Source organism: Cibotium barometz, chromosome 3 (genome assembly GCF_041138505.1).
Source record: "Cibotium barometz isolate CiBa-2024 chromosome 3, ASM4113850v1, whole genome shotgun sequence".
NCBI lineage: Eukaryota > Viridiplantae > Streptophyta > Polypodiopsida > Cyatheales > Cibotiaceae > Cibotium > Cibotium barometz.
Window position 1 is genome coordinate 51,645,042 of NC_141048.1, and position 11,678 is coordinate 51,656,719.

Below are 11,678 nucleotides of genomic sequence, written 5' to 3' on the forward strand. Positions count from 1 at the left end.
GAAGAGAGAGAGAGAGAGAGAGAGAGAGAGAGAGAGAGAGAGAGAGAGAGAGAGAGAGAGGATCTTATATGTGCACCTACAAAAGACACCAGTCAAAAAACTAGGATAGGAGGTTGTGGGACTTGAAATTAACTTATTTTACTCTAATGGTGGAATATCCTCACTTTTAAAAAAGAGAAGGTAAAATGGCTTAGTTGTAAGTGAAATTAAAATCGACGATGATAACTTTTTCTTTTTAAAAAAAGAATTGTGCAACTCCTAGTTGATGAGAGGACTCCTCTCATTGTCCCGCATGCCCTTTCACAAACACCACACACACCCGTGGGCAACATTACAAGATAGCATCATTTGGGGTAGCCAGCAGGGTTTGAACCCATAACTTCGGGCATATTAACCAAACACCTCAAGAATTGAGCTACCGCCCGATGATAACTATAGCTTCTTCAAAATCTACACCTTTAAAATTGAGGGTATTTTTTAAAAGTAGAATATGAAATTACACTAAACTAGGGTATTTTTCGAGCACGTAAATTAATGGAGAAATTTTAATACTTATTACCGTGACCCTTTTTTCGTATTCTTCTATAAATTTTAATACTTATTACCGTGTCCCTTTTTTTGTATTCTTCGATGGAAACAGTACATGTTTTGTGGTTGTCTTGTCGACAGTCGCGCCGTCGCTTAGAAAATGTGTAATACAAGGTGATGCTGCGCCTGTCCAGAGGGACTCGGGACTACGGACAAAAGCTTCTCTGATTGCACATGCCACCGAGAGAGACAGACAGAGGGCGCGTCACGGGTGTAAGTTGTAGAGAGAGAGAGAGAGGGTTGTTGTGTAATATACGTGATTAGAATCACAGTCAAAGAGAGTTGTTGTGCACAGTGTATATATGGGAGAGAGAGAGAGAGAGAGAGACCCGCAAACTACCTGGGTCCTGTAACATCAACTCACTAAACGCATGCTTGCATGTGACAGAGAGAGAGAGAGAGTTCTATGAAAAAGCCAAGGACAAAATGCCCTCCTAGACCAAATAAAAATGCACAACATTAGAGACCATGGAGGCCTCTAGCTAAATCCACGGTCCAAAAGAAAACAAAACATACAGAAAAAAAATCCTACTAATCAGCTACAGGAGTTACAATGCTAGTTATAAGACAGATCCTCCTACGAAAAACCTATTTTTGAGTGTATGTATGTAGTGTAACAGCAAGGGTTGTGTATGGGAGGGGGAAAGAGAGAGAGAGAGAGAGAGAGAGAGAGAGAGACAGAGATAATTATATGGTATATGTATCTATTGTGTGTGTATAAAGAGAGAGAGATAGAGAGTGTTATGCGTGCTAGAACTCCAAATGCTTTGTGTGAGTTTAATTGAGAGTTAAGGCTTGAATTCAGTTTAGCGCCACAAAAACCACCATGGCAGCATCACCTCTCTTAAGCAGAAAGGAGGCAGCCACGGTGGAAATCACCACAGTGAAGCAGGAGCTGAGGAGACAGTGCTGGCTGGCAGGCCCCATGATCCTCATCAACGTTCTGCAGTTCGCTATCCAGATCGTGTCGGTCATGTTTGTGGGCCACCTCAGTGAACTGGCCCTCTCGAGCACCTCCATTGCCACCTCAATAGCTAATGTGACTGGCTCCAGTTTGCTGGTATGTCTGTTACCCCTTTTTATTGGATCTCACTTCCACCGCATTTGCGAAACAGACCAAAGCCTGGCTTCTAGCTATAATCAGTGACTGTAGGCCTGCTCTAGGAACAAATTGGGAAAAAAAGCCTTCTTTTGGCTCCCTTTTGGACCTTTTCTGCTTGCCCAGCCACTGTCAGGGCCTTGAGTGCTTGGCAAGGGCTGCTTTGGGGCTGCCCTTGTGTAGCAGAGATACCAGGAGAACCTTCCCCACGAGCTCCTCTTGCTCGTACATCTTGTTCATTCTGGAAAATTCACTGTCCATACATCGTTCCTTCTGTTCCCAGCCTGTCATTCCCATAGGTCAATGCATTACAGGATCTACTTGCGTGTATCCCTAATCCTCAAGTTGGGTCTCTATTCCTTAATACAAATAGGGCATAAAAATGGCCAGCACTCTGTTAATTCCTAACCCTCTCTGTCTTAGTTCATGTAGACAGTCACACCATCACTTAAAAAAATTGTAATATGTACAACTCACGAGTGATGGTGGTGCTGCGCCTGTCTGAGGGACTCGGGACTACTGACAAAACTTCTCTGATTGCTCATGCCACCCAGAGAGAGAGAGAGATAGAGGGTGGGTCCTGGGGGTAACTATGTAGAGAGAGAGACAGGGTGGTGTGCAACATATGTCTATATATTAGAATGACATGTGTCTATATCTAGTCAGAGAGATACAAGGGTGTTGTGTATATATGGGGGAAGAGAGAGAGAGAGAGAGAGAGAGAGAGAGAGAGAGAGAGAAACCCTCAAACTACGTGGGTCTTGCATGTGCAATAAAATCAACTCACTAATCGCAGCTTGCATGTGTGAGAGAAAGCGAGTTCTATGAAAAGGCCAAGGCCAAAATGCCCTACTAATACACAACATTAAGACCATGGAAGTCTTTAGCTAAATCCACGGTCCAAAAGAAAACAAAACATACAGAAGAAAAATCCTACTATCAGTTAGAGGAGTTCCAATGCTAGTTATTATAGAGATCCTCCTACCAAAAATCTATTTTTGCTTTTGGTTTGGCTTTGCGGAAATCCTCTAAGGGCTTTGTGTCACGACCCTGTGTTCTCTCTAGAAAGTATGCAGGTGTGCACGGGGACATGGTGGATAGTGTGAATGGCATCGGTTTGGAAGTCAAAAAGGACTCAAGGTTTTAAAAAGGTATTTTTTTTCACAACCCCATGTGGGGGGAGGGGACAAAAGATTTTAAAACCTTTAAAAACATTATAATACCCTTTATGAAAGATAACGTGGCCCATATGCTATTATTGGGGGCCATGGCTCTTCTGAAAAGGGACTGGCGGGCTGCAGCAGGTGCCTCTTTATGGGTGAAAACGCAGAGCGCTGGACTGCACTTAAACGCTGGCTGGCTGGACTGCAGAAAGCAGATGGCTGGATGCGCCTTTCTTTTTGCTGAAAAAGCAGATGGCTGGATGAGCCTTTCTTTTTACTGAAAAAGCAGATGGCTGGATGTGCCTCTCTACTGGTGGAAAAACAGTGGGACTGCACATGCGTCTTGGCTCTCTCTCTCTCTCTCTCTCTCTCATGCTTTTCTGGAAGGACTGTTGGCGGGCAGCGCTACTCTTGCTTTTTGGGAGAGTGCATGGGCTGCGCTTCTCTGGCTGCTGTGCTACAGAGAACACAGGCGCAGACCAGGCTTACTTTTTTGGAGAGAGAAGGTTGGCTGATCGGCTGCTGTGCTATAGAAAACACAGGCGCTGAACCTTCCTCTCTCTTTGCTTTTTGGAGGGAGAAGACGAGTTGGCTATTGGACAGAGGTGCACAAGTATGCTGGTCCTTCTTGCAACAGAGCATGTTTTGAGACTGTTTATGGGCTGTTTTGCTTGGCTGCAAGTACAAGGTCATCTGGTTCTGTTTCTTGGCATGGGAGCGACGCAAGCTCTCATGGGTGCATACCCATGGAGCAGATTGCTTTCTTTCTGCTTGGAAGGGACAGAGGGACTTGTAGTTTTGGGCATACCTATGTAACATAGTTGTGGAGCAGAAATACAGCTAGACATATTCAGTAAGAGCTCTCTCTTTTGTTTGTGTGTTGTGTTGGCACTACATTTGAGTATGTGCCGAGAATGTTTTCACATGGAAATAGGACATGGGTTTCATGCTGGGCTAGACAGATGTTTCATGGGGAAACAGGTCACTCAATGTTTGCTGAAGCAGGTCTTTGTTTCATGTGGAAACATGTATTTGGGTTTCTCCAAGAGATAGGTCACATGCAGGCAGCGGTCACATGAGTGCGGCGGTCACATGAGTGGACACATGTTTGGTATAGCCTTGCTACTGATTGGACAGGGGACAGGGAATCCATGATTGAGATGGATAGTACCCTTGGAAGGTAGAGAGAGGGTGTACAGGTGTGTCTACTGTATGGTATGCTGTGTTGTGATGCGAGTTCTCTTTTGGGACAAAGTTGGGAGTCTTTGTTGTGATGCAAAAGCACTGGATTTGTCAAGGTGTGATGCTGTTCATAGGGTGAGGCTATGGATGGTTGTGGCAGCCCTGATTATGGGAGAAAGCTTCTGTATACAGGACTCATGTGAAAGAGTCTTGTGATGTGAACAATGGCTGGATTTGTTTGTGGATGTCTGTCATGTGCATCACAGATGTCATGGACATTTCTAGGGCTAGATCCAGAAGAGGCAAGCAGATAAAGACTAGGAACCAGATAGAGTCATACTGTGGAGCACAAGATGCAGTAGTGGACAGGTTGGACTTGGAGAAGCACCAAGGAGGCGTCGGCTGAACCAGGAAGCAAGGCGCATGAAGGCCAGACAAGAATAACCAGTCGGCTGATATAAATGGCATTTAATTCATTTATAACTGGCCGACCAGCAGTCGGCCAGTTTCCAGCAGTCCTAGAAGTCCAAGAGCAAGTATAAAAGGCCAAGGGTGCTCCTCATTTGAGTCATTCCACCCACTAGGGGTGTGAGTCAATAGGAGGTCCCATAGGGGACAGAATTTAGGGTTAGGAACCTTTTTATGAAGGCAGCCCATGGCTGCAAAGATCTGTACCCTTTTTGTACCATAGAATATACTGAAATTCCAGCACTTGGTCGGCTGAACCAGGAAGCAAGGCGCATGAAGGCCAGACAAGAATAACCAGTCGGCTGATATAAATGGCATTTAATTCATTTATAACTGGCCGACCAGCAGTCGGCCAGTTTCCAGCAGTCCTAGAAGTCCAAGAGCAAGTATAAAAGGCCAAGGGTGCTCCTCATTTGAGTCATTCCACCCACTAGGGGTGTGAGTCAATAGGAGGTCCCATAGGGGACAGAATTTAGGGTTAGGAACCTTTTTATGAAGGCAGCCCATGGCTGCAAAGATCTGTACCTTTTTTGTACATAGTATATACTGAAATTCCAGCACTTCTCACTCTCTCTCTCTACTCTCTCTCTACTCTCTCTCTACCTGCGTTTTTGCATCAGATGGTGCGTTTTGCATCAGAAGGTTTTCAAGAGTGTTTAGGGCTGAAAGAAGATTCCCAGAGCATCCGCGTGTTACATTGGTATCAGAGCATCAGGCTCAGCAAAGCTAAACACTGATTCAGTCCCATATGATGGTGTACAGGTCCAAGGTACAGGAAAGTACACGGATTCGAAGCCCAAGGCGGGAACACAGATCGGGAAGAACTCCCAGGAGGTTTGTTGGTGGTGTTCCACAGTGCCAGATGGGGATGGCAGTTCCGTGAGCCAGATGGGTTCTAAGGGAACGGTCCCAAGGGAGGTTGATCCTCCAAGGGTGATGTGAGAGTGCCAGACTCAGTTCCAGGAACGAAGACCAAGACGGTGTTCAGAGTCAGGGCAGGAATGGATTGTGGACTAGAGGAAGACCAGATGCATAGATCTTCATCAGAGACAGAGTGGTTTGGAGAACAGATCGGATTTTCAGAGAAAAAGTTTGCCAGGGATGGATGATGACAGAGGGACTTCGGAACAGGATTGGGATGATGACAGTCATCCAAGAGCAGGTTGGATTCCCGTCATCAAGTTTAGCAGAGGGGGATGTCATGTGCATCACAGATGTCATGGACATTTCTAGGGCTAGATCCAGAAGAGGCAAGCAGATAAAGACTAGGAACCAGATAGAGTCAGACTGTGGAGCACAAGATGCAGTAGTGGACAGGTTGGACTTGGAGAAGCACCAAGGAGGTGTCGGCTGAACCAGGAAGCAAGGCGCATGAAGGCCAGACAAGAATAACCAGTCGGCTGATATAAATGGCATTTAATTCATTTATAACTGGCCGACCAGCAGTCGGCCAGTTTCCAGCAGTCCTAGAAGTCCAAGAGCAAGTATAAAAGGCCAAGGGTGCTCCTCATTTGAGTCATTCCACCCACTAGGGGTGTGAGTCAATAGGAGGTCCCATAGGGGACAGAATTTAGGGTTAGGAACCTTTTTATGAAGGCAGCCCATGGCTGCAAAGATCTGTACCTTTTTTGTACATAGTATATACTGAAATTCCAGCACTTCTCACTCTCTCTCTCTACTCTCTCTCTACTCTCTCTCTACCTGCGTTTTTGCATCAGATGGTGCGTTTTGCATCAGAAGGTTTTCAAGAGTGTTTAGGGCTGAAAGAAGATTCCCAGAGCATCCGCGTGTTACAATGTCGAGTGTCAAATCCCCATAGGATCACCTCGTAGAACGCTCCTTGTACAAGACTCGAAACCTGTAAACAAACCAAGCAACGTGAAGGGGGTGCAGGCCTGACTCCCCTCCCAACCTTGACAGCCGTGGGCAAGCCCACATGTCTTGGTTGTCCCCACCGAGCCATGAGCTGAGCTAACTAGTTGGACGTGCCGACCAATCTCTACCTCATGACGTCCCATACCGCCACGAAGCTACCCTCGCAGGCCTCGAGACTGCTGCCGGCCTTGGCTGCATAATGCAAGTAATTGACTAACCTTGGCCACCCTTTTATAGGCTCTTGACTGGTCATCGGGCGTCCACACTTGGGCGCCCGCCCGTCCATACTTGGGTGCCCGTCCGTTAGTCTATCCCTAGCCCAGCTCGCCAATCAGCCTGCCTAGCTACAAGCTCCCTCAAGCCTCGAAGCTAGTCTTGTGTGCGTGTAGCATTCGGTAGATACACATTGTGCACATGACATACTTTCCTTCCTCTAAGAGCTTACTCCTGAGCTCACTAAAAAGTTAAAACCCAGGGTAATCCCTCTGAAGGGTAGTCAATGTCTCCCATGTAGTGTCCTCCTCAACACGATCCTTCCACTTGAACTTGTATTCTGTGAGAAGTGTATTACGCAATCGTCTTTCACGAAATCCAAGGATCTTTTCCGGTTCGTGTAGAAAAAATGTCATGTCCTCGACATCTATGATTTCTTGAGGAATAACCAATTGGTCTGTTTCACCCAGTACTTTCTCAAGTCTACTGACATGAAATACGGGATGAACTTTCACATGAGAAGGCAAATCCAGTTCATATGCGACTGAACCAATGCGTCATGTAATACGAAATGGTCCACAGTATCTAGGGGATAATTTTGGAGATTGACCTGTCCATAAGGTCTCGGAATCTTTGGGAACAGGCAAATACACCGTCGTTCTTTTAGAGAACTCTGTGGGTGAACGATGTCTATTAGAATAAAGTTTGTCTGTCTTGGTACTTCTAATAGATTCCTTCGCAACTTGTAACATTTCTTGCATATCTTGCAGAAAATTACGTGTTGCATCATGCTGAAGTCCTGAAAATCCCACTATAATAGGTGGTCTAGGTTGAAAACCATACATAAGTATAAAAGGACTAAAACATGTACTCGTATGCTTAGTACTATTATATGCAAATTCTAACATATGAAGATAATCTCCCATGAACTATGTCTTTTGGAGACATATGCTCAAAGCATATTCTCCAAAATTTGATTCATTCTTTCAGTCTGGCCATCAGATTGAGGATGATCTGAGGAACTCAAATTCAAAGTTGTTTCCAACTTCTCAAAAACAAGCCTTCAAAAGTCACTTGAAAACTTAGAGTCCCTATCACTGACTATGTCCTGCGGTAATTCGTACAGTCTAAACAATTGCTCGATAAACTGCCTTGCTAATTGCGTAGCTGTAATGGTCTTCCGTGTCAATAAAAATCTAGCCATCTTTGTCAAGCAATCCACCACAACCCAAATAGAATCGTGGCCTTGACGTGTTCTTGGCAATCCGGTAATAAAATCCATGGAAATACTTTTCCATTTATCACCCGGGATTTGCAAAGGATGCAACAGCCCAGCCTGTCTAAAGCGTTTAGCTTTATTTGCTTGACAAACTTGACACTTGAGGACATAATCTTCTATATACTCTTTCATCTTTGGCCAATAAAAAGTGTGTTGCACTAAAGCTAATGTCCTATGTACCCCAGGGTGTCCAGTAGAAGGGGCGTCGTGACACTCCTTAAGAATCTTGGACCTAATGTCCGGGATCTGTGATACACAAATTTTGTCATTACGGAATAGTAAACCATTCCGAATCATCCACTGGCCTCCTGCAGCCTGAATGGTAGACTGCTCAGTCATTGAGTCTTGGTCAATCAATAAGCTTCCGTCCTGGATCTTTTGCCAATATGGACCAAAATAACTATCAGTCTTGCAAAGCCCTCTCAATGACTAAAATAAGTCAGTAGAAATCTCGGTGAACGGCAAAGTATTCACCTCTCTAATCCGACTAAGCGCATTGCGACACTATTCATGGACCCCTTTCGATAACGAATCTCAAAATTAAAATCTTGCATTAACTCAACCCATCGAGCTTTCCTTCCTCTCAAATCATCTGCATCACACACATACTTGATTGACTGATGATTAGTCAATACCACAAACTTGGAGCAGTATAAATAATGTCTCCAAACCTACTTTCATTATTGGCCAGTGATGGGCGCGAAAGAGTTGGTACCTACCACACAGTGACTGTGGAGAACTCCCACAATGGAAGATGTGTATAGAGGCTATATAGCGCCCATCCACATGCCTTGAAAAGGTTAACCCTTTGATATGACCAGGCCTAACAAAATATAAGCATAAACACTTACCCCGGGCACATGAACCAAACTCCAGTAGTTGTGAGTTTGTTAGTGCAAAAAAAAACATGTGAAAACACATTCCTTTTATTATTTGAAGTGCACATATGAAGATGATCAGTCTCCTCTCCACTGGAAATTATTAATATATCATTCGCAAGAAATAATCCAAGCAATGTTGATGCACATAAGACATTTTCAGAAATCAATTTATTGCTAACCTTATTTGACAATGGTCTTAACACGAGGAGCAAGACAAAGTGGGAAAAAGTATGCAAATAGGCAGTGGAAATGTATGACACTTGCATATAAAGCAGTTTTAAGCTAGATGACATTTGCATATGAAGTAGTTTCCGGTTACACACCTTGTTTTCTTAATATGGAAAAAGTAAGTTGATGATAGTGCATGCTTGATGTAGTTGGGTATGGGTTCTGCCCTGGAGACGTTATGTGGACAAGCTTATGGAGCACAGCAATACAGATTGCTTGGTTTGTATCTGCAGCGAGCATTGATTGTGCTGAATGCTACTGGCATACCTCTAGCATTTGCTTGGGCCAATATGGAGCACATCTTATTGGCTCTTGGACAAGATGCAACTATTTCAAAGGAAGCAGGCGAATACACACTCTGGTTGATTCCCACCTTGTTTGCGTATGCAACAGCACAGCCTCTCATCAAATTTCTGCAGGCTCAGAGCATTGTCATTCCTCTTATGCTTTGTTTTGCATGCACATTCTGCTGCCACATACCCATCTGTTATGTCATGGTATACAAGACCAACCTTGAAATCAGAGGGGCAGCCTTGGCCACGAGCATCTCAAACTGGATTAATGTGATGTTGCTTGCCATATATGTGAGATTTGCACCATCTTGTGAGAAAACGAGAACCTCTTTTTCCTGGAAGGCATTTCATGATCTTAAGGGCTTCCTCAAGCTTGCAATACCCTCTGCTCTAATGATCTGGTATGTATCATTACCTCTACACTGAACTATCACAATTCCCGACATGGGCTTACCATGATATTCATCACATCAAGAAAATTTACATGAATGAGCTTACCATGATATTCATCACATCAAGAAAATTTACATGAATGAGCTTACCATGATATTCATCACATCAAGAAAATTTACATGAATGAGCTGATCTATGTTCTTGCATTTGAACAACAGTTTGGAGTGGTGGTCGTATGAAGCCCTTGTGATTCTCTCAGGTTTGTTGCCAAACCCAGAGCTGGAAACCTCGGTACTTTCAATCTGGTAAGATTAATCATAAATGAGTTGGAAGCCATTGAATTCAGAAGTGAAGTGTACGTTTCAAGATCTACTTGATTAGACGTGCTTATTTGACGTTGTTTCTGCAGTTTTAACACTGCTGCATTTGCTTTTATGGTTCCTCAAGGACTTGGCGCGATGGCAAGGTAAGCAGTAAAGTAAAGGATGGATTGCAGAGCTAAACCCTTTGCTACATGGCCATGATCTCTTCCATCTTGTATAGTGAATTGATGTAATTGCTCAATGTTTGCTCAGCACAAGAGTGGCAAATGAGCTTGGAGCCGGACACCCAGACGCAGCGTATCGGGCAGTTTATGTTGCCATGGGGATTGCTTCTTGTGAGGCCATTGTGGTGTCCACCACTTTTATTTCTCTGCGCAATGTGTTGGGACGGGCATACAGCAGCGAAGAGGAAGTCATCAAGTACATATCCAAGATGATGCCGGTACTTGCTGCCTCCACTATTTTCGACAGTATGCAGGGGCTTCTTTCAGGTATCCATTGTCATCTCTTGGGACTTTCCTTAACTCTCAGCCCTTTCTAGAAGTGTGCTTCTGCTAGGTAATTTGTGACAAGCAATTCTCAATGCTTTGAGTGATATTTACACTATGCTTTTTAGGTATTGCCAGAGGCTGTGGATGGCAGAGGGCTGGTGCTTTCATCAATTTAGTGTCGTACTATGTTGTAGGCTTACCATTGGCTTTTGTTTTGGCCTTCATCTTCCACATTAAGGCCAAGGTATTCATGATTCATGCTTGACACTCTTTATGGAATGTGAGATGCCTTCATGAATAAATTTGTTGCGAAGTCGATTTGTTTCCTGTGATTTGGCAGGGCCTCTGGATGGGTATAAGCAGTGGTTCAGTGGTGCAGTTGATAGCATTAGTGGCTATTACCTGGGCAACCAACTGGGAAAAAGAGGTGGGCAACTCCTTGTTTCCTTCTACTCGTCAGTAGCATTATGAGGCATTTCACAGACAGATCCCCCGCTCATCAGACAGTGGGGAAGATGGCACCAATGAGAGACGGGCTGGTGAGATCTCCCCTTTCTCATGGGTGGGGTTTATGTCTGTAAAGCCCTACAGCAATGTGGCCTTTTAGCCATGAAAAAAAAGTGTAAGGCGAGCATTCTCATGCATCCACATGTAAATGTGCAGGCCATCAAGGCAGCAGCCCGAGTAAGCTCACCGTCTGAGGATGCAATAGAGCCTCTACTGTTGAATTAGTTGGAACAAAGTGGAGTCCTTTACAGAACCCAAAGCTCCAGCAGATGGTATTTTCACTAAAATTTTCTTTCGGAGCAGACTTTGTGATTACGTGCAAATTTCAACAAATGCAAAGCAAGAATCAGAAGCTTGAGCAATGCAGGTCTATGCAGAATTACCTCCATTTAATTTGCAACAGCAATGAAAGGAGTTTACAATGAGCATAAACTCATCAGTTTATACAAAAGTTTGTCATGGTTTATAAAAAATTATCTTATCTCATCAGGCATTTCTAGATTGAGATCACACCTGATGATGTTCAATCATGTGCGTACTTTCATTTCCTCATCCTCTTTGAGGATGACTATAAAATTTTATTTTGGTTTCCCCAGTTTTCCAGTTGAAAGTGATTGCATCTTCTTAAGTTGGACCACACAACATAGTATAGAAATCAGTGTGTGTGTTCTTCTGGCGAGCTTTTTTGGTATTGG

The 11,678-nt window shown here is 44.2% G+C and overlaps 1 protein-coding gene across 3 annotated transcripts; it reads left to right on the plus strand.

Annotated features, from left to right (window-relative positions):
* Positions 1 to 613: 613 nt before the first annotated feature.
* LOC147640231 (protein DETOXIFICATION 16-like) lies at positions 614 to 11,434 on the plus strand. 3 transcript variants are annotated; one of them, XM_086778288.1, is made up of 8 exons: positions 614 to 801; positions 9,126 to 9,670; positions 9,881 to 9,967; positions 10,072 to 10,128; positions 10,238 to 10,476; positions 10,602 to 10,720; positions 10,817 to 10,903; positions 11,140 to 11,434. In XM_086778288.1, the coding sequence occupies exons 1-8, from the start codon at positions 763 to 765 to the stop codon at positions 11,206 to 11,208; spliced, it is 1,242 nt and encodes a 413-aa protein (XP_086634414.1). In that variant the 5' UTR covers positions 614 to 762; the 3' UTR covers positions 11,209 to 11,434. The 3 variants fall into 3 exon arrangements, 2 of the variants coding, with proteins under 2 accessions (XP_086634414.1, XP_086634405.1); XM_086778279.1 differs by lacking the exon at positions 614 to 801 and adding an exon at positions 1,285 to 1,648; XR_015262625.1 differs by lacking the exons at positions 614 to 801; positions 11,140 to 11,434 and adding an exon at positions 1,284 to 1,648 and having other exon boundaries at positions 10,612 to 10,720.
* Positions 11,435 to 11,678: the final 244 nt, after the last annotated feature.